We start from the raw sequence: 21,801 nt of genomic DNA, 5'->3' as shown, positions 1-21,801 counted from the left end.
CGGTGAAACACCCCGACAGGCGAGTGTCGCCCGAGAAGGAAAAATGAATGCAGAGATTATGCCCTCTCAATTTAAGGGACATGGGGCGCAGCATTCTTCTGACGCGTCCTGCGAGGGCTGGTAGTATGTGCTGTGAATAGTGGCTTTCGATGCCCAGAGCATAGCCATTTGATTCTCTCTATAATAATCACTTGCCGTGAATGAATTCGATCAAGAGACTCATCATCAACACAACAACTTGACAAGAGTCGCATCAAACAACACCGACTGTTATCTAATCTCTTGCAACAATGGCAAACGATACGCTTTATCCCCCGACGTACGACAACTGCGACGAACTCTCCGACCGATGCAAAGTCGAATTCACAATCTACGGCGCTGATCTATCATCAGCAGCCGCCATCTTCTTCTGGGCAGTTTTCTCACTCCTCTTCGTGGTCCAGATCTTCCTTGGAATCCGCGCCAAGACATGGTCGTACATGATCTGGCTGGCACTCGGCACTCTCCTCGAAGTTCTCGGTTACGCAGGACGATACGCTCTTTCGAGAAACCCATGGCGCCTTAACTCCTTCATTGTCCAGTACATCACACTTCTTCTTGCCCCTACGCTTGTCGCCGCTGCCATCTCGGTCACCTTCAAGCACCTGGTCATTTGGTATGGAGCTCAGTGGTCACTGCTCCGACCAAGGCTCTACCCCTGGGTCTTTGTCGGAACTGACTTTCTGTCCATCTTCATTCAAATCATCGGAGGTGGTCTTGTTGCGCTGAACAGCACCGGCAATGGATCTAAGACGACACAAAAGCTCGGAGAGGCACTCGTCATTGGCGGTGTGGCTTTCCAAGTCGCCAACATGCTGTGCTGCGCTGGACTCATGTTGATGTACTCAAGCCGACGCAAGAAGGCCCTCAGGAGCGGTGTTCAGTCCATTCACTCTACCTCAAACCTACCTGGCACAGCCTTTGATACCTCTGGTCGAGGCAAGGTTCCTCTGTCGCGCGCCGAAGCGACCGAGAAGGAAGCGACCCGAACTCGATTCTTCATCTACGCCCTTGGCGTAGCTTACACTGCAATCATCATCCGATGTGGCTACCGGTAAGCACTCAATTTCATGCCTCTGCTTCTTCAAAGCTAACTTGATAATCCAGTATCGCCGAGACGATCCCCGAGATTTCCCACGATGTCATGCGAAACGAGACCCTATTCCTTGTTCTCGACGGTGGCATGATTCTCATCGCCATTGCTGCTGTCACGATCCTGCACCCATGCACCTGTTTCCCATTCCTGGGTGTCAAGACGAGAGACCGCAAGGAGGGTCAAGTTGAGGAGGCATATGCCATGTTGCCCGAGGGTAACCGACAGTAGAGGAAGACACAAATTCTAAGACGCGTTCGTTTAATAAACGGGGATGTATTATAGACTTTGGAATTTCGTAATTGGCATATTAGACTGGTTTAGCGTTGCGATATTATGGATCAGCTTATTATCGACGGAGTACATATTACGAGGACACAGCAACTGAGATAGATTTCATTACAACTTATTAGCTTAAGCAAGGGGGCGACACTGGTGAATTGCATCTTTGACATTAACGCCAGAAGCTTGGTCTAATTCGCCTCCGTCTTAAGTAGAGCAGATGACTTCGGGACAAGAATGGGTAGCCTGCCATTCACAAGCCAAAGCTAGCTCGGGCCGGACTCTACCTTGGAAATGAAGAGACATGTGAAACAATTTGGGAATGAACCTGCGTTCTGAGTAGTATGTACTTGCCGTTCATATCGGCCCGCGAGCGAGCCTTGGCAGTGGGAGGAGCCCGAACCCGACGTTAAGATGTCGCACGCCGGATCCCCGTCCATCATAACAGTAAAACAACAAAGGGAATTGATGATTCCAGTGTTACGAATTCAAATTGTTGAATAATAACTACAAAAATATCAAGAATTCACAACGTCCTGTAACTAACCGTTTGCGGTCTCTCTACTGCGCATCCCCGTTTGCCGCCGCACCACCCAGCTTCACAAGCAATCCCTCGGCAGCGGCCTCGCCCAGTTTCTCAATGGAAGCCGCACCTAGAATCTCCAACACACTCAGTTCTACGCCAAGCCTCTGCCTACTCCAGTTCCTCAGCTCGATGGCGACCAACGAGTCAAGGCTAACGGCTGACAGCGGCTGCTTGACGTCTAATTCCTCGATGGGCCGCATCAGGAAGCTGAATAAGGTGCTGCCAATCTCGTTGGCCAGGAACAAAACGGAAGAGGCTTCCTTAAGGGATTCAGGGTTGGCGGTCACCCCAGTTAGGAACTCCCTAAGACCCTCATTGCCAGTGCCTGCATCATCAACGCCCGAGTTCTCAAGGTTTCGATACAGTCCCATTCGAATGTCGCGCTTCCAGATGCATCGGTTAGCATCTGCGGCGGTGGGCATAGTCATTCTCATTCCGAGACCGATCTGACTGGTGTTCATGTACCCGTCCATGAGGGACTTGGGCTCCCAAGTCTGCGGCGCTGACTTGGTGATGGCCAGCTCGAGGGAGTCAAGTAGATGCTGCTCCTTGAGGCAGTATGCAGCTGTTGCCTTCAGCTGCTCGAGATGCCCAGGCTCTTGGCTGACCCAACCAACATCCTCAATGATGGAAATGTCAAGCACGGATGCGGGGAGGCCTAAGCCATGGCGGTACTGAGCGAATGCATCCAAGAAGGTGTTGGCAGCAGCGTAGTTGGCTTGTCCCCAATGTCCAAGAAGACCAGAGAAGGAACTGAACAGGACGAAAAAGTCGAGGGGTTGCAAGCCGAATGCTTCATGGAGGTTCCATGTGCCCTTGATCTTGGGCAGATTGGCAGCCTGCCATTCGTCATGTGTCATGTTGGGGAACGAGGCATCCTGTCATTTTGTTAGTCCACTTCTCATGGCTTCAGTGATGGGGGATCTTACTCTCAGAACCATGGACATTTGCAGCACACCGGCGATCGGGTACTTCGCTTGCTTGATGATGCGTTGAACATCATCCAAGTTGGCGACGCTACCCGCCGTGGTCTGAACAGTGCAGCCGGCGGCGTTCATTTCCTGCACAAATGAAGCATCATCAGGACCCTTGCCTCCACTGCGCGACAGGTAGATAAAGTGTCTCGCGCCATGTTCAACCATCCATGTTGAGATGGATCGACCAAGTCCTCCTAGACCACCGACCAGCAGATAAGAGGCGTCTGATCGAAGGGCAAGCCGGTTATTGCCGCGGGAAGAAGTCAACTGGGAATGATCGGTTGGGAACTGGATGACGAGCTTTCCCATGTGTTGGCCCTTTTGCATGTATCGAAGCGCGTCCTCGATTTGAGTAGCGTCAAAGAACTTGATGGACCGGATGGGTTGAATAACCCCCAGGCGGAAGAACTTCATTGTCCTCTCCAGCAGCCTAGTTGAGAGGTCAGTTTTCCCTATAGGAAGGCATAGTTGTTGATCTCTTACCTCTTGATCATTTAAGGTCGCTTCTCGGCAATTGGAGCAAAGTCGACACCATAAAACGTCCTGTTCGCCTCAAAAGCCTCCATGGCCAGCTTACCCTGCCCGATAAAGTCACGCTTGCCAATCTCGATCATCTTACCAAATTCTGCAACGCACTTCCACGATGCGTGGAGAAGATCTCCGGACAGAGAGTTGAGAACCACGTCGACGCCAACGCCGTTGGTCTCACGCATGACGTCTGGGAGGAAGGAAGAGTTGCGAGAGTTGAAGATGTGGTTCCGGGGGATGCCAAAGGTGGACATGAGGTAGTCGATCTTCTCTTGGCTTCCGACCGTAGCGAATATCTGACTTTGTTAGCATGTCAAGGCATGCTGACTGACGAGGAATCTTACCTTGGCGCCGACCATGCGGCAGATGTTGATGGCTGCAATTCCGATGCCGCCGCAAGCAGACTGAATCAAAACGGTCTGGAGAAAGTATCAGTATCAACTTCGCTGCCAATCTCGTGGCGTCTTACCTGATCTTTTTCGATCCTGGCTAGATCCAGAAGACTGAATGACTGTCGTGTACACACACGGCATGGTGGCCGCGTCCTCAAAGCTCAAGTTGTCCGGGATTCTGGCACACAGAGTCGAGGTGGTCTTGAGGACTGTGGAGTACGAGTCTCCGCCGATGATAGCAACTCGATCTCCAATGTGGAACGGAGCGTCAGGACCGACTTGGGTAACGACTCCAGCACATTCACAGCCAAGGCCGTTGCCGTCATCAACATTGCCATCCACGATACCCATGGAGATGAGAATATCCTGTTTAGTCAGTGCCTGGTTCCTTATTGGAGGGAAATGGTGACGGACCTTGAAGTTCATGCCCGCAGCTCGGACCTCAACAGCCACCTCATCACCAGTCAACTTGATCTCGGGTCTCTGAACCCACCGTAGTGTCTTGAGCGAGCCTCTCTTTCCAATCTCAAGAGTTTTCGGGGCAGTGGAATCTGTACCTGCAGCAAGCTCGTTTGACACAGAGATCCAGTGGAAGCGGGAGATGTTGATGACACCGTTGGAAATTGCGTACTCAAACTCGGGATCAATGTCGAGGTTCTTAGAGCGGTTTTGGAACTTGGAAAGAATGTCGATAACCCTGTCGAATGTGGTGTCGTCTCGGGTGTTGCCCATCTCCACAGTTGCGAGATCGATCGACAGCTCGTTGCGAACCGAGCGAGCAAAACCTACAATCTGGGCATACTCCGGCTCTGAAGAGTTCATTTGCGCTGACTTTGTCAACCAAAGTATGCCTGAGGATGTCAACTTGGTGATGAAGGTTTGCAGGGAGTGGAACTTGTCAGCTGAGATATCAGTCAGGAAAGGTCTTCCCTCCAGATCCAAGACTGAGGTGATGTCGTGATCAGGCTTGGGAGTATCATCCAATGAGCAGAAATCAACCGTAAAATCCTGTCTGATGAGGCTTTGAGCGAGGAGAGTAGCAGCAGAACCGTTCGGTGCCGTGGAGATGATGGAAATCTTCTTGTTGATTTTAGGCTCAACAAGAGGATGGGCAATGATGGTCGCGTTGGTGTGGTACGGATTCTCCTCATCATAGATGACCGCCTCAGTGCCGTCGAAGCCGGCCTGGCTCAACTCTCTGGCCCATCGTTCGGGGCTGGCGTATGGCTCTTCAGGTCTGCCATCAGGTTCGCCCAGCCACCAACCAGGAAGTACACCCTAGAACATGGTGAGTATGCCTTCTCTTATCCTGGATCGAACAACGGGGATGTTGAAACTTACGACAATGAAGTTGAACCACTTTGTGCCTAGGAACACATTAATCATCTTGCCTTGGTTTTCCTCGTCTGAGCCATTGACTTACTCGAGCAGAGTTCCTGCAGCATCAGCTTTCCCTTGGGCTGGAGGAGCTTTCGAACGTTGACCAGGGTCTCCTGAAGACTTGGTGTCGCGTGCAGAACCTAAAAAATCAGTCTCGAGTTATTATGACTAAGTCTCGGATTCTTACATTGGTTGCGATGACGAGATCATAGGATCCAAGCTCAAAACCCTGCTCGGCCGGGTCTTGGCTGATGTCAAGCACGGCGTACTGAATGCTGTGGACGTTCTTGAAACGCTCCTTGGCTTGGACAAAGAATCCCGCGGAAATATCGGTGTAAGTGTAAGAGTAAAACATCTGCTCTCCCAGCTCAGACACGAGGCCGTCGAGGATGAGAGCTGTGGTGGCACCAGTACCAGCTCCAATCTCGAGGACCTTCAGGTTGGGCTTGTCATGGCTGACGAGACCGAGAAAATCCTTTAAGTCCCAGAACTCGATCACAAGGTCGTAGATCTTCCTCAAGATGTCATCTTGCATCAGTAGATCCAGTGCATCCACCTCGCCTGTAAAAATGCCCTCGATATTCTCGAAGACACGGCAGATGGCGTTTCCAACAGCTTCCGCGTATGAGGCCTTGACTTCTTGGGCCGTCGTTTCGATCAAAGATAGCCTATCATCCCTCGAGAGATCAAACAGTGAGTTGACATCATCAACTGCTTCATATCCTTCAGCCTTGGCTAGTTCCACATGAGCAGCCAGCCAATTCTTGAACTTCTCAAGATGCTCTACTCCACTTGAGGGCAAAGATGCCAAGCGCTCAGTGCACTCGATGCTGCAAAGCAGCAAAAGTCTTTGGACAGTAGAATAGCAAGATCTGATGCTTTTTGTTGTTCGGATGAGATCCTTGGAGTCCAAGAAGGCAATGTCAGGCTTCCACTGCAAACGCACTCCAGCGTGGGGATCCTGGTCATCACCTCCAGTGTCGTCAGCGGCGGGTGCAAGACAGAGATTGCGGAACTCGAGCGCGACTTCACCCCCGACGGTGGCAAATCCGTCTCCATGAACAGCGCCTCGAGCCGTGACGGTCACATTCGAGGACAGTTGCAGCTGCTCGTTTGTCTGAGGACGTTTCATGTAAACCTCTCCGAAGTAGGCGGGCAGGGGCATTTGGACAAAGTCACGAGCCTGACCCTTCCAAGCTGCGACACTGAACAGCTGGATCGCGTAATCCGTCGTTGTAGGGTGCAGCTGGTATGTCGATTCGTTCGGGTCGACCGTGTTGGTGACCTTGGCAACGGCAAAGTTGTCGACGGGATGAGCAGACACGTCTTCCAAGCCCTGGAACGTGGGCCCGTAGTTGATGCCGACCTTAGACATTGTCTGGTACCAGCGCGTGCTTGATACCTTTCGGGGAAGGGCGGTAGCTTGGGGAGGCTCTGAGACAGACTCCGAGTCTGCCCTGCCGGCTTTGACTTGGCCGGTACATTGCTTGGTCCAGCCAGTGCCATTGTGAGACGACACCGTGAACTCGTACCAGGTCGAGTCCAGGCTGGTGGTCAAGCGATGCGAGCGAAGAGAGAAGAGGATCTCTGTTGTCACCGGCTCATGCAAGATCATAGCCGACTTGACTGATAAGCTTCGGACTGTGTAGTCCTGAGCATCTGCCACCTGTTGAATGGCCTCTCCAGCCATGGCGATGTAGCCAGCTCCCGGGAATACAATGTCCGGGCCGATGACGTGGTCGCGAATCCACGGGACATCTTCGAGGCAGAGCATGTTTCTCCAGGTGGGTTCCAGAGAGCTGCCCTCGAAGACTTGGCACCCGAGAAGGTCGTGACGGGGGAACTTGCGCTTTCTCCACTCCCGAGTCAGTCGGCTTTCGTCCCAGAAGGTGTCCTCATGGTGCCATGGGTAAGTTGGGAGATCTGTGAGGATGGATCCTCCATCATTAACGGCACCGATGTCGACTGCAAGCCCTTTGACAAACAGGTTCCCTGCTGTGCTGGGGAGGCTTGTAGTGTCATTCTGTCCTCTGACCAGAGTAGGCACATAAAGCGCATCAGGCTGATGCTTCTTAAAGATCTGGCGAAGAGGGCCTGCCAAGGCTGAGTGTGGCCCAATCTTGAGGAAAAGATTGTTGGCAGACTCATCTGCAAGGAGTTTGGCCATGGTGGTGTTGAAGAGGACCGGGGATTCCATGTTTCGGCGCCAGTGTGAGGCGTTCATGGCGCTCTTCTCGGTGATGACCTTTTCCAACACGGTCGAGTAGAAGGGAACGTCGGGACGGGTGCTCGATACTTGAGGCTCAAGGAGTTCCTGATACTGGGTACCCACTTCTGCCATGTGGTCTGCTAGTTGTCAGTTTTTGCAGGAATGTCAGATGTGGTATAACTTACAAGAGTGGTAAGCCATTTCAACACGGAGGCGACGAGCAAGAATATCAGGGTGGCTCTCCTTGATCTTTGCAATCACAGCATCGATCTTGTCAGCGTCACCAGAGAGAGTTGTGCTCTCAGGACTATTCTCGCACGCAATCATGACGCCCTCAGTCAAATAAGAAGCCACGTCCTCTCGGCCGAATCCCACAGCGGCCATGGCACCAGGACGAGTCTGCTGCTTTGTGACGAGACCACGGTAGTAGGCTCCGATGATGGCCTCCGCTGCGGTGATTGCGCCGCTAGCGTATGCTGCAGCGAGCTCGCCACTGGAGTGGCCGATGACTCGTGAGGGGGAGATGTTCCAGGCTCGCAGGAGATTGACAATGACTACTTGGACGGCAGTACAGAGCGGCTGAGAGAATTCGGCTTGATCAAGCCGGCTCTCCTCCTTGGACTTTAACAGTTCATCTGTACTTACGGTTAGAAGGTTCAAGCTCGAGAGGGGTTGAAGGATAACTCGCCTGCGATGCTCCACGACGGCGGATATGGTAGCTGCGAAAGGGCTTTGTCAAGGTTCTTGAAGTCCTCTTCAGCAGAAGGAAACTCCTCCAGGAGATTAACGCCCATAGTAGCCCACTGAGCTCCTTGGCCAGTAAAGACAAAGGTAACTTCAGGGGTTGTGGCCGGTGTCCTACTGGGCGCAGTGAACTCCAGAGGTGCACTTCCATCAGAGGCCGCAAAGGATCGGTAAGGAAGGCGCTCTCGGCGAACGCCAGTCGTGTAAGCCAGATCCTTGACGGAGCCTGGGTGTTTCGTGAGGTACTCTTGGAGGTTGGTCGTTCCATTGCGGGCAGAGTTCATGTGGTTGGCGGAGAAGACCACCAAGCTCTGTCGCAATGGCTCTGTCGAGGAGCGTGTGGCTCTCATCGAGTTGACGCCATGCGGCTCTGCAGAATCGATGACGGCCTAGATGAAAGTAAGAGAAGTCAGATGCAGAGGGGAGTATCACTTACATGAGCGTTTGCTCCACCAATTCCAAAAGCGTTGATGCTCACTCTCTCCTGTCGATCCTGCGGCCAAGGAGTCGGCTCAACAGGAACTTGGAGCTTGGCCTTTTTGAAAGGAACTTGAAGAGTTAGCTGTGAGACCATGGTATGTCGAAGGGTGTCAAACTTTGGGGGTTGGGGTTGTTGAACTTGATGTTTGGAGGGATTGTCTTCTTCTCCATGGCCAAGATGGCCTTGATGCACGATGTTATGCCGGATGCACCTTCAGAGTGGCCCACGTTGGGTTTCACCTAAATGCAGAATTAGATCCGTGATAAAGACACAGCGAGTTCATTTCCTTTCTCACCGATGTGATGTACACTCCCTTCTCTCCAAAGACGTTGCCAATGGCGCTCGTCTCAAGAGGATCACCTACAGATCTGAGAGTCAGTATCTAATCGGCTTTGTTCACTCCAGAGCGAGAGTGAAAGGGTGGGTGGGGGGGGTTAATCCATACCAGTAGCTGTTCCAGTGCCATGGCACTCCACAAAGGCAGTCTGGCAAAAGTCATCAATGCCAACTTGCTGATAAGTCCGACGAATGAGCGCCTCATGGCTCTCAGGGCTAGGATGAGAAAGACCCGCAGTCTTGCCATCGCAGTTGGACCCGGTACCCCTCACTATACCTCGGATAGGGTTCCCATCACGAATAGCATGGTCAAGCCTCTTGACGTACAAGGCGTTGACGGCCTCGGCTCTCGCATATCCGTCAGCCGCAGCGTCAAAGGCCTTGCAGGATCCGTCGCCTGATAAGACACCCTGTTCGCTCATGGCGATGGTCATGGTTGGGGACATCAGCAAATTTGCTCCGCCGACGATGGCGGATGAGATTTCGCCTGAGCGGATGGCATCGCAGGCCATGTGCAGACAAATCAGGGCGGACGAGCAAGCTGTCTTGACAGTGATGCTATTTTTATGTCAGTAGAGTCCTTCTCGTAAGACTGTCTTGACTCACCTAGGGCCCTTCAAGTCGTACTCGTAAGAGATACGATTGGCCAACACGAAATCTCCAGCGCCCGTGATCCGGTAGATGCCAAAGTCCTGACTATCCTTGGCATGCAGATCGAACCAATCTTCTCCAAATACACCAACGTAGCAACCAATGTCTTTGCCACGCCAGCCAAGCTCACCCGCATTCTCAAGACACTCTCGAGTGACTTCGAGAAGAAGACGATGCTGAGGGTCAAGCTTCTCGAGTTCGTTTCGAGTGATGGAGAAAAGGACGTATCAAACTGCTGGAGATCCTCGTCGGCAAGGAAGTAGCCGTGTTCAGTCTTGACTGTTCCACGTTTGCTGGTCTTGCTGTAGAAAGCATCGACGTTCCATCGATCAGCTGGGACGCGTTGTCTCTGATCTTTCTTGTTGATCAGAGTGTCCCAGAGATCTTCCTCGGTGCCGATGCCTCCGGGAAGTCTCAGACCCATGCCGACAATGGCAATGGGGACATCCTCGTGAGAATGGACTCCATTGGATGTTGTCTTTGCGGAGCCGTTTGTTCCTTTGGAGGTGTGCGAAGTACCGTTTGTACCGTTGGACGTTCCGTTTGAAACGCCGTTGTGTGTAGTGTGAAGGCCGTTGCCGTTTTCAGCAACTGTCACGTCAGTTCTGCCGGGAGTCATGGCTGTTGATTCAAAAGATGAAGGGAAAAACTGATGAGATTCTTGCCGTCACGGTAAGCGTATCAGTTGAATGAATGGCAAGATGAATGAAGTTGAAGGGCTTAGTTCGAAACAGTTATGGTATTATCTATTCACAGTTTGATATAACTTCAACTGAAGCTCAATATCACATCGCCTATCTCGCTCTACTTCGCAGTCAATACCGTTTTCGGTCGGATTCGTTACTCAGGTCTGCCTCATCGAGATAATCGGGTCCCTGCACTCAACTGGGTCTGATGCAGCTGATCCCACCTTGCCATCAATGCTACCCGCCACAATAATCGGGTCCGATGCAAGCAATCGGGTCTGTTGAGCCGGCCGTCACCACTCAGGTCCCCGCTGCAAATTTCCTCTGTAATCGGGGCCAGAAATCTTGGGAGATGGAAAGGGGAGTCAGGGGTGATGTTCTCAGACTTGTCGGTATGGCAGGTACCTATCTCTGGGCTTGTGATGTAGAGAAGAAGAGTAACGGTGCGCAAATCAACAAGTCTATGGATTAGGATGGGACATGTGAAACTCGGCTCCCAACGCTGATCGGCTCTGCCAATCGCGACGTAGTTGCTCGTCTAGTTCCCTATAATGACTTTGATTTCCCATGCTAACTTCACTGCTTAGTGCTTACTGCTGCGTGTAACCCTTCTCCCTTGTTGTTGATCCTTTCACTTCCCTTCAGAGACATACACTGCATGACACAGTGACGACAAACATCGATTGTCTATGGACAGTGGGGATGACGCTATTTGGGCCCTCCCTTTCTAAGTGTTCTCGATACTGGCTACTTTGATGCCATGTTCCAATCTTTTCGAAGTTGACACAGGGTACTCCCTTATTCACTCCAATATCCTACTTCATCTTACCATCCAAGCCAGGCCTGCGAGGCCAGTAATGGTCTATTCACGATTCATAGATATCGTCACCTTACTATTCGCCTTTGCCAAGACCTCCAGTATACCAGTCATCGTCCGTGGGTCCGGGTTGTCGGTGGTGAGAGTCATTTGTGCCCCGCTAGAGACGTTGCTCGCTGCACGACGTTCTCGGTTTGCCCCTTGACGTGAAGGCTCTCCTGATACAATACTATTCGTGATCTGAGAGACATTGATGCTTTCAAATTGCGATGGCGTTTGCGTGGGGAAACCTGGTATGAAATTGCCGCCATTGGCGTCCGTTCCAAGAGATGAGTCGATGTTGGCGTTATGGTCATATGCCGATCCAAGGAAGCTGTCCAAAGCAGGAAAATATGAAGTTGCGGATTGAACAAGATCCGCGTGTGAAGGGACCGTCCAGTCTAGCAGATATTGATAGGGATCTGAACTGGCCGTAGTCATCGCGTCTGTTGCCAAAGGATAAGATGGACTACCGCCAAGTATGTCCTCAAAAGGAGATGTCGAGGCTGAGGTGTATGAACCAGGACTTTGGTAGTTTCCAACATCATCACCGTCCTCACTCGCATCCATGCTCGTATTATCAAGCCTTCCCTGCTCTATCGACCACCAGTCGATGCCCGGGTCTAACGTTTCCATCGCTCCCAGACAAGCACCAGGTGTCTTATCCCTCTGTCGGAATAGCGCAATATGTCTGAACAAGGTGGTCAGAATGAACAGATTGGGATTAGGGCATGTGTGCTGTGGAACCCACCTGTTCTTCAGATTCGTCGTCGAACGCTTGGGGAACTCGAACTTCTTGATATCCTTCCAGTTCGTGCCGTAGCGTCGCACTGCCGCAACCAGACGTGCATCCTGGTCACTTGTCCACTCGCTTCGGTCTAGAGAGGGATCTAAGCAGTGTTGCCAACGCTTGGCGCACTCTAGTTCTTTGTCAGTAATGCTTACTCTCCCTTCCTCAGCCAATGGAAATCCACGATCCGCACTCCTCGTTTCAACACCCTTTGCAACCATAGCCCATTGGCGGCCGTACTTCTGAACACCTTCTAAGAGTTTCTCGTCCTCACTCAAAGACCACGAGCCCTTCTTGGCACCGTCCGAAACTTTACCTCATCGTCGATGGTTAGATTAGGTGGTTGGCGTGGGTCAATCATGGGAACTCACATAATTGCTTGACCTTGTCGAGTAGCACACGGTCTTCCTCAGGGGGCTTCGGGGCATTTCTGTGACCTTGTGATCGAATCTAAAGAATCAACAATCTACAAAGTTAAAATTCCATATGTCAAACATGATCCCATTGTAATCACGTTATAAGTATTCTCATCGCCTCCATCTCGTCTCTTCAGCACCTTCTGTTTGCGTAATGTCTGGCTGCAACACAAGGTTTCCGTCAGACCAGCAAATACCGCAGTGGAGAGGCCCTTTTGCCTTGTAAGTAGGTAAGCAGCATAGCATCCTGCTGGATCTGCCTTGATATTCCTTCAATCTGTGTCGACATACGACAGGCACAGGCATCTGAATCAGACGTTGAGCTTGGACTCCACATTTGTCAGACGCCACTGGGGAACAGGGTCAATGGTGATCTTGAACCGTTAGAGTTTCTACGTGCCGTCTTGACGAGATATGTTGCGTTCATGGAGACTACTCATGTCCATTAGAAGGTCTAGATCGCTCTCAAGTATGGTTGCAGTGTTATTGACATCATTCCAATTCTTTTGCAACACCTTTATCTTAGCTACACTCAAAGTAACCCTCCTTCATGGATACCATGCAGTTCCATCTTCTAAACGCCTGGTTTCTCCAAGATAAGGCATCTTGGCTGCAGCCGTCCAAATCCCACTGGCCAAAGCCCCTTGAAAAGGCAGCCTGCCTCCAATCCTAGCACCGGCAATTACTATAACCAGGGGTTGGCATAAAATCAGGTGCCGGTTGCCGATGGGCCGTGTGGACCACATGCAACAGGGCTGTACAGTAACATATTATATATATTGCTACCCCATCCCAGAGCGGGACATGGCACACAAGCAACCAATGAGACATTTGTTTTTGTCAGATATGAGAGAATGAGGCCGACTGCTACACTGACTGCATGCTTTTTCGGATGCTTCTCCTCGTCCTCGATTATTCACTCGTTCAGGGCGCTGAATATGATGGATTCTAAGGATCGTCTATGCGGTGGTTGTTCTGGGAGCACATGCTTCCTATAACAGACCTCGGCTTTTGCCAAACTGAGACATACATGGCCTCTTCGCCACTCTGGTTGCATCCATCAACCAGTAGGGCTTCTTTATGAACACGTCATCTTGTGGTATTATCGGTGGGATTGAAGTTGTCGGCCGACTCAAACTATCGCTCCGTTTCACCGAAAAGTATAGCTTTCGCCAACATGGGGTTGATCGCTACAGGAACAAAGGCGAAATATCCTCGTGAAAGTGGACGTACTAGGCAGACATCAACTTCCTTGCAGGAAAATTGCCTTAAGGAGTTCGGAATCCGAGCTATCTTTGTTCTCGTATAGGTTGTTGAGTCCCTGTCTCAAGACTGATCTTGGTGTTCCGTCCAGGTGTCTACCCGGCTCGCTAGTCACATGGGCACGATCAACCAACGTAGCTATCAGCCCTACAAGGCTCACTTCTACAATCACTTGGCATTCTGACGATACTTGTGCGTCCACAGCAGTTTTCACCGCATTGCCTGCTCACATGAGTGCTGACTACCGGTGAAAGAAGGAGAACCAAGTAAGAGGAAACAAAACTGAGGACTGGCAAATGCACTTTTCTCTACTCATCTATAGCTTAAACCTGGCCTTGGTTTACCTACCCCGCGATAAGCGATGCTTCAGACGCCAGCCCTACCGCTGGTAAGCCCCCAACCCCATTGTTCACTGACCCTTGATAGCATAAGTTCTACGGTATGCCTCATCGATGCTCTCGAGATAGTACGTCCCTGGCGCCAGAGAAGCCACATCGCCAATGGGTTTGTAGCTCTTGTTTCCGTAAGCCTTCAGTCGAAGAGTGCAGGCCTAGTGGACCCGAGTTAGCACATCTATGCAGCAACTACATTATTTAACACTCACCTTCTCGTAATCCTCGGGGGTCTGGATGTTTCTTTGCTTCAGACGGCTCATAAGATCAATCTTCTGAACCATGTTGGTTAGATCACCAGTGACTCTCACGCCAAAGAGGGTGCTGGCGGCGCCACTTCCATACTGGCCGTTCATTAAAGTCAGTCCCTTTCTGGGAAAAAAACAGGAGCTCGTCCACTTACACTGAACAGACCGATCGTCTTACCCTCTGCAGAGGCAAGATCAATGTTGCTGATCAAGCTGATCAGAGAACAGTACAGGCTGGCGGTGTACATGTTTCCGCACAAAGAGGGCGCTGCAATGCATGGCTCAACTCGCTTCTTGAACTCAGTCTTTGTGGCAGCAACAAGTGCTCTCTCCAGCGTCTTGTCCTTCAGAGAATCCTTGTAGCTCAGATTCCGAAGCTCCTCAGGAATTCCCTCCCAATCAGCAGCACTGGTCGAGTTCAAACAGTCATTGTACTTGAGTCGACCGTACGACTTGCTAACCAGCTTGCAGTTGGGAGTGTGGAAGGCCATGTAGTCAAAGAGGTCGACGACCTTTTTTCCAGTCTTTGGTGCGTCTCCATTGAGTTGCTTCTTAGCAGCCTCAGTGCGACGGAGCAGGTCTTTGTGGCATTCGTCCAGGGCCCCCAGGTAGCAGGCGATGGATTCATGGCCATTGACGATGGGAAACTCGACCTTCATATCAGGCTTGTAGAAGTCAAAGGTATTGGTCATGTAGACGCCCCGCAAGCTCGGTTCAAGGGAGAGCACCGCGTTCGGACCGATCAACATGGCGACACAGCCAGCGCCTCCGGTTGGACGAGATGCATCTTCCTTATAGAGCGCGATGTCGGAGGCCACTACGATGGCATCTCGACCATCCCACGACCGAGACTCGACCCAATTGACGGCATTGAAGAGGGCGCTCGTGCCACCGTAGCAGGCGTGGGTGGTGTCAATGCCTTCGAGGCTCGTGTTCCCATGTGGTTCGAAGAGTGTCGTGAGGACCGATTTGACAGACTTGGCTTTGTCAATGGGTGACTCGGTGCCCACCTCAAGACGTCCAATGGACTTGGGGTCGATGTCGAACTTGCGGAGAAGGGAGGAGACGGCGGTCAGAGCCAGAGAGCAAACATCTACACCAAGGTCAGTAGAGGATTACTGATCAGGCAGACGGTCTGCAACTTACCCTCTCGGTCGGTACAAAAGTTCATGTACTGGAGACCCAGGCCAACGGTGTACTTGCCCGCCGATACATCTTGGTGTTTCTCAAAGAGGGTTTGATCAAGACACTTTTCTCGTCAGCGCCTCAGCCCCAAGCTCAGACCTCGCGGGGGAGAACAAAAGAGAGTGGCTTTACCTGTGGCGGGACATAAATCTCCATGGCCTTGATGCCGACATTCTGGGGGTACGTCATCTTGTGAATGCTTGCGTGGCTGATCTTCAGATCGAAATGGCGATAGAGGGCAAAAGATGGTGTGAAGGATTGCACGTTGTGAAACTTGAGGGTTGGGGGGGGACCCGAGTTGGGACCCGAGTTGCACAGGACCCGATTTCATGCATCGGACTAACTAGAGGTGCCGTTCGGAGGGTTACAGGTGCCGTTCGGGGGGTTTGCTTGTTGGTTGCGACTCGGGTCCCTTTGTACCTTGGGTGTGTTACTGTTGGTCGCTGTCTTTTTGTGTTGGTCGTGCCTTGACGCTTTTACTGCTTTTGAACCCCCCCTGGCTCTGTCGGTGCGGCGTCTTGATACGGGCAATGCACCACCTGTGAGCTCGCAAACGACGCCTTTAGTGCTTGTCAACACCAAGATGCAAATCTCCTTCGCCTTTGGAGCCCTGATCTGGGTCGTCACGTCGTACATCCTTTACGCCATCATCTCCAGCTTCATCGTCTCCCGACGTCATGCAGCCAAGGCACGAGAGCTCAAATGCGAAGAGCCTCCGTTTGAGAAGAACCGATGGCCGCTCGGCATTGACAACCTGTTGCGTGCACTGGCTGCCGACAAGGCACAGCAGTTTCCCGTTGACATCATCAAGCGGTTTGAGGATCTAGGGGCGCATACGTATAGGTACCAGATTCTGGGTAGGTGCTCCTGTTCTCTCGCTTGCCAAGCGAATATTGACCGCTCTCTTTGTCCTGCACTAACGTCCACTGTAGGAGCAAGGAATATTCGCACTGCCAACCCCAAAAATATTCAGACTATTCTCGCTAACAAGTTCAATGACTTTGGTAGGTGTGAGCTCAATGCCTGGGGTCGCACGCTAACAGATGCAGATGTGGGACCATCGCGACGAGGGAACTTTCTCCCCATGCTTGGCAATGGCATTTTTACGGCAGATGGCGACCACTGGAAACATTCACGGGTAGGTGGTTAACATAACTCGTCGTAAACCCCATATAGCTAACCAGATCCAGGCCATCATTCGTCCCCAGTTCACAAGAGATCAAGTCAGCGATCTCAATCTCGAAGAAACCCATGTCCAGAACCTCATGAAGTTGATCGGGCCAATGATTGGGTCGAACGGCTGGATAGAGCAGATCGACCTCTTGCCTTACTTCTTTCGCCTCACCATCGACTCAGCCACCGAGTTCCTCTTTGGCGAATCCGTCAACAGCCAGCTCAGACTCTTGCCCGGCTACCAAAGCTCCAAGCTCGGCAGCAAAGAAGAACGGTTTGCTACGGCCTTTGATTCAGGTCAGATGGCCCTTGCTACACGGTCACGCTTCATGGATTCTTGGTGGCTCTATGACTCGCTAGAATTCCGTAACTCGTGCAAGATTGTCCATGATTTTGTTGACCACTTTGTTCAGCTCGCCCTGTCCAGGGGTCTGCGCGAGAAGGTCTCTGATACGAACAGTGGCGGCAAGGAGCAGTACATCTTTCTCGAGGCGATAGCTGCTGAAACGCAGAACCCGACCAAGCTACGGTCGGAGTTGCTACACGTCTTGCTTGCTGGTCGTGATACCACTGCTTCACACCTCGGCTGGGGTAGGCTTCTCCACTCACTGAAGTTCTTAAATGCTAACAATTTATTAGTCTTCCATAACCTCGCTCGAGACCCAGTCCGTTACAAGAAACTCCGCGACATCATCATTGACGAATTCGGCACCTACGAAAATCCTTCCGAGATCGCCTTTGCGAAACTCAAAGCTTGCAAGTACCTCCGATACGTCAACGACGAGTCCCTGCGCCTGTACCCTGTCGTACCCATCAACGCTCGCTACGCGAACAAGGATACGACGCTTCCCCGCGGTGGAGGCAAGGATGGGAATTCGCCCATCTTCATCCCGAAAGGCTCTTCGACCGACTTTTCTGTGCATGTCATGCACCGCCGGAAAGACATCTGGGGACCTGATGCGGACGAATTCAAGCCGGAGCGATGGGAGGGGAGAAAGGTTGGGTGGGAATATTTGCCTGTAGGTTACATCCTCTCTCTCACCATCGCCCTAAATGGCATACTGACGGCAAACAGTTCAATGGAGGTCCGAGAATCTGCATCGGTCAGCAATTTGCGCTCATCGAAGCAAGTTACGTCACGGTACGGTTGTTGCAGCGGTTCGATAGGATGGAGAGCTTGGAGAAGGACGCTGTTGTTGGGCATAACTTGACATTGATCAACTGTATTGCGAATGGGGTTAAGGTGAGGCTTCATGCTGCGGCATAATGTCTCACGAAGTCTCACTATCGCGAATCGAGATCATTAACGAGCAAATGAATGATTAGACTTTTGACTGGGCTGCGTTGAGTGAGTCGTTTTTGGGGCGGTTGCACAGACTCGGTCCTCGATCGAATTCGATGGGCAAACCAGCCAGAATGACGACCAACTTAGGATAATCGTGGAGAAGCCTCTTGTGCAGAAGAGGAGTCGTTGCCCCCTGCCCGCAGAAGCGAAGCTGCCGAAGAGCCGAAAACCAATCGGGACTGCCAGTTAGATCCAGTACAAGATCCTAGGGTTTCTCATCAGCGAATCAAAAGGGCCTCTTTAGTGCAAACAATGGATGTTGGCTGCGTGCCAAGACTTTCAGGGGTAATGTCGTATTCGCATTCACAACAAAATACGACAATGCCTACCCTATTTGCCGCCGAAAGGTACCTTTGATCGTGAATTGATTTGTAACTAACGCTTGAAAACACTTTACGATAAATGTTACTCATGGGCCAAAATGTCGGCGAGATTGTCAGATAAATGTGCGCCGCTTGGGTCAAGGATGGCTGTTGATATTGACCGAGAAGGCACACCAGGCAAGCAGTGGACCTATTCCATCTCGATCGAGGTTCACTCAAATTCCCCAGTAGTTAGATGCTGTCCAAAAGCCAGATCAAAACATGTTTGCATATATCCAGCACAATCCTGGTTTTTCAGTGTAGGATAAGTTCACTACTAATATCTATCCCTCACCCATCCAGAGTCCTACCGAACTCTCTCTTGGACAATCCCCTTCAGACTCAGACTCTTTAGTGCCCCCTTTATTCTCCTCCAGAAAAATCTGCACCCGCCCATCCCCAGCCATCGGGCGTACCGTAGCTGTTTTCCTCCACATTCGGGAGACCGCGACTTCTGCCTCAGAGTTACTTGCTTCCCCTTCTGGACTCGAGCGTAGAGCAAGAATCAACATTTCCCCAAAGGTTCCCCAGCTCGTCTTGTAATATGGATACCGAGAATGAAAAGCAAATGCAAGGTGTACGATAACGATCAAAACATGAAGCAAAAGGGCAGAAAATGCCAGAGGAATAGTGTGGCTATTCTTAAAGGTATAAGTGAATGCTTCCCCCCAGGCTGAGTGCTCAATGACTGTGATCTCGCCATTTGATGGCACCCCGACAAGATTAGCAAGCGACATACCATCGAAATTTTCGGGTTGTGCCAAAGCATCGGTGATGTGAGCAGAGAGGGCAAGGGAGAGACAATGCGGAAGAAAAGACCCCTCATCGAGACAGTAACTCAATATGAGTCGATACGCTGAGTCTGATGCCGTACCTATGCGAGTATCAATACCACCCAGCCACCCCTTTCTCATTTTGATTAAGGACGTATTCGTAGAAGAGTCGCCAAGGTGATTAAGGAACTCTTCAATAGACGTTTCCAAGTGGCTCTGAACGATACCAGATGTGATTGACTCTATCCAGACATCTGCCTCTACCCAGCGCGCAGAAATGAGGCAGAGGCTGACATCAATGCCATCCACAGTCTCGCCCTCGGTTCCGACGGCAGAGCCACGTGAGGCAAAGATGATGCTCCCGCTGACAGGCGCACTTACGTTGGCCCCAAGTGCTGAAATACGATAGCCGCTAGTGACTGGTGGCCTCGTAATCTCGTTGACCAGCTCCCTTAGATCGCGGTTGCGTTCAGTATCGAGGGTGATTGTCTCGTTCAAAAGTTCAGAGTCGAAAAACATCGACACGATATTTCCATCCAGCCGTTTCGCATTACAGCCGACAAAAACAAAAGGCTGTTTCCACTTGCGTATCGAGCCGTTCACAGCCATCTGTTTTGTCTCTATGAGCCACCGAGGCGAATCTGAGCTCACATCCTTGATGCCACCCCCCGAGTCGAAATAGTTCGCTAGGAAAGCCATGGGGCATGTCGCAACGGCCAAATCATCATAGAGTGGATCGAAATTGATCTGATCGGACTTCGTTTCCGAATGATTAATGACTGAGAGTGAGAGAGGCCGAGAGGTGGACGATGTGTCGTAATAGGTGTACGTAACGTTCTGTAGCTTGTACCTTGCGAGGTACCCGGGACTATCGGACTGTGATGGGTACATGATGTTGGGGAGATAGTACAGTTGTCGTCGGCTACCTGGGTATCTGGCATTTGTGCAGTTCGAGGTCTTTGTGGAATGGTGAAGCTCGGGAACATGTTGAGAATCAAGATCCAACTCGTAAAGCCTCTGATCGACATAACACACCGTCTCCAATGAGTGACCAGGATCGGCTTTTGGGAAATATCGCCATGTTTCACGCGGGATCATTGCGATGGCGGACAACGGATTCGCCGCAATACAAAGCAAAGCGGTGATGATGATGACAAGTCCCGTCGTTTTCGGGAAAAGGCGCCCCATAACAGCGTGTCGTATCGCGGACCATAGTTCCAAGCTGAAAAGATATCTTATCGGAGAGCCGAGATAGAAAGGCGAAGAGATGAAACCGAGTGGGACACCGACAGTGCTGTTCAAGAGGCCGTAGGAGATCCTAGATAGTAAAACGTCCGTCAAGGAAATGAGAATCAAAGCCTCGTGCCCTTTTGCAGCAAATTGAAGGGCGGCGAGCTCCTCGGTAGTAGGGTGACCATAAGGCCAGTGGTATTCCAAAGCGTATAGGCAGAGAAGCGTAACCGTAACTGCCACTGCCGGAAGATGGAAGAGAGCAAAGTGGCCCGCAAGATCCCGCCTTCGACTTTGGCTGGCTTTATTTGAAAGGCTTGCACCACCGAAAGATACCAGTGCATCAGAGGGGCACGTCGAGGTGACATCCCTGAGAGGGCTATACTGTCCAGAGTGTGTGAAGGCTTGTTGATCTTGTTTTGGACTTGTTCGTGTTCCAGAAGGCTTGGTTGCTGACCGCACTAGACTGGTGTCTTCTCGTGTCTTACAGGACTTTAAAGGACTGGTTAGTTAGGTATGACGAGGCAGTATTAAACAAACCTGGCATGGCTTGTGACCGAGATCTAGAGACTCGAAGCTGGCTAGCTCGTGGTCGCTTATACTGGCCATTGTTACTCAGGGATAGGATGGAGAAGAAGCGACAAGCGGGCAACTACCGAGGACAAAAATTGAGATGAAGACACCAAGCTCGGAGCGGGGGAATTTCTTGGTAGTGGCTTGCGCAACGATGCATGTCAGTCTGACCAGGTGGATGATGGCGGTTGGTCCTGGATCTCCCATTCTGTATGAGCTGAGCCGCCATCGACCACGGTGTCTGAGCTGGCTGGCGATCAAACCTTAACTTGGTCAACACTTCCGGTGGTGTAGTTACACCAAAAATACATAAAGTTGAGTCAGTATACTGGGTCTTGGCGTTTCTATTGGTTCTGGAATCATATTATTCGCAGCACCAGGCTGCAGAGGCGCTATGTGGCTGAGTCTAGACAACGAGCGAATAAAGCCATGGCTTAATTCCCACACAGTGTAGGCTGGCCCAGACTAGCTCCATCGGGACATTTCCAAATTCTGGGTCAAGTCATGCAGCGACGAGCATGATAACGATGCTTGATAGGCCTGCTTGGTAGCTTAGACTGGATGCCCGACTGAGGCCGACGTAAAAGCACCAGCTGTGAGATTGATGAAGCCTTGTGGCGGCCAAAATGAGAGTCTTTGATCCTAAAACTCTTCTATATCTCATTAAAAGGTCGGATAATTGTCTCAGGTTCCCTGTTTTATGCTGCTGAGCTCCTTAGTCAACCCGAGTTAGGCCTACTCCTCAGAGGATATCAAGACTTGTACAGTCGGTTAGATAGGTCTTCTGCGGGTCTCGTTCTGGGCCGTGAAT

At 51.3% G+C, this 21,801-nt stretch overlaps 4 protein-coding genes across 4 annotated transcripts; 2 read left to right on the top strand and 2 right to left on the bottom strand.

The window, feature by feature from the left end:
- Nucleotides 1–290: 290 nt before the first annotated feature.
- On the top strand, nucleotides 291–1,363 carry LRP88_04059 (RTA1 like protein-domain-containing protein; the record flags this gene model as incomplete). Its single annotated transcript, XM_083240647.1, has 2 exons — nucleotides 291–1,093; nucleotides 1,147–1,363. 2 exons carry the CDS (start codon nucleotides 291–293, stop codon nucleotides 1,361–1,363), a joined length of 1,020 nt encoding a protein of 339 aa, XP_083103937.1.
- Nucleotides 1,364–1,975: 612 nt separating this feature from the next.
- On the bottom strand, nucleotides 1,976–10,317 carry LRP88_04058 (uncharacterized protein; the record flags this gene model as incomplete). Its single annotated transcript, XM_083240646.1, has 17 exons — nucleotides 1,976–2,878; nucleotides 2,930–3,407; nucleotides 3,518–3,801; nucleotides 3,850–3,924; nucleotides 4,030–4,263; nucleotides 4,312–5,175; nucleotides 5,239–5,264; nucleotides 5,321–5,417; nucleotides 5,465–7,623; nucleotides 7,672–8,126; nucleotides 8,189–8,619; nucleotides 8,667–8,779; nucleotides 8,827–8,950; nucleotides 9,007–9,071; nucleotides 9,157–9,605; nucleotides 9,654–9,739; nucleotides 9,829–10,317. The coding sequence occupies 17 exons, from the start codon at nucleotides 10,315–10,317 to the stop codon at nucleotides 1,976–1,978; spliced, it is 7,332 nt and encodes a 2,443-aa protein (XP_083103936.1).
- A 3,801-nt stretch (nucleotides 10,318–14,118) lies between these two features.
- Nucleotides 14,119–15,723, bottom strand: LRP88_04057 (uncharacterized protein; the record flags this gene model as incomplete). The annotated part of the gene is made up of 5 exons (XM_083240645.1): nucleotides 14,119–14,259; nucleotides 14,314–14,445; nucleotides 14,505–15,442; nucleotides 15,496–15,598; nucleotides 15,667–15,723. 5 exons carry the CDS (start codon nucleotides 15,721–15,723, stop codon nucleotides 14,119–14,121), a joined length of 1,371 nt encoding a protein of 456 aa, XP_083103935.1.
- A 394-nt stretch (nucleotides 15,724–16,117) lies between these two features.
- On the top strand, nucleotides 16,118–17,974 carry LRP88_04056 (cytochrome P450; the record flags this gene model as incomplete). Its single annotated transcript, XM_083240644.1, has 5 exons — nucleotides 16,118–16,391; nucleotides 16,467–16,672; nucleotides 16,725–17,298; nucleotides 17,347–17,726; nucleotides 17,783–17,974. 5 exons carry the CDS (start codon nucleotides 16,118–16,120, stop codon nucleotides 17,972–17,974), a joined length of 1,626 nt encoding a protein of 541 aa, XP_083103934.1.
- Between the last annotated feature and the right edge of the window lie 3,827 nt (nucleotides 17,975–21,801).

This window comes from Fusarium phalaenopsidis (genome assembly GCF_050370095.1).
Source record: "Fusarium phalaenopsidis strain FUZ10S chromosome Unknown contig_32288, whole genome shotgun sequence".
NCBI lineage: Eukaryota > Fungi > Ascomycota > Sordariomycetes > Hypocreales > Nectriaceae > Fusarium > Fusarium phalaenopsidis.
Note: the sequence above shows the minus strand (reverse complement) of the source record. Positions and strands in the feature narration are given on the sequence as shown.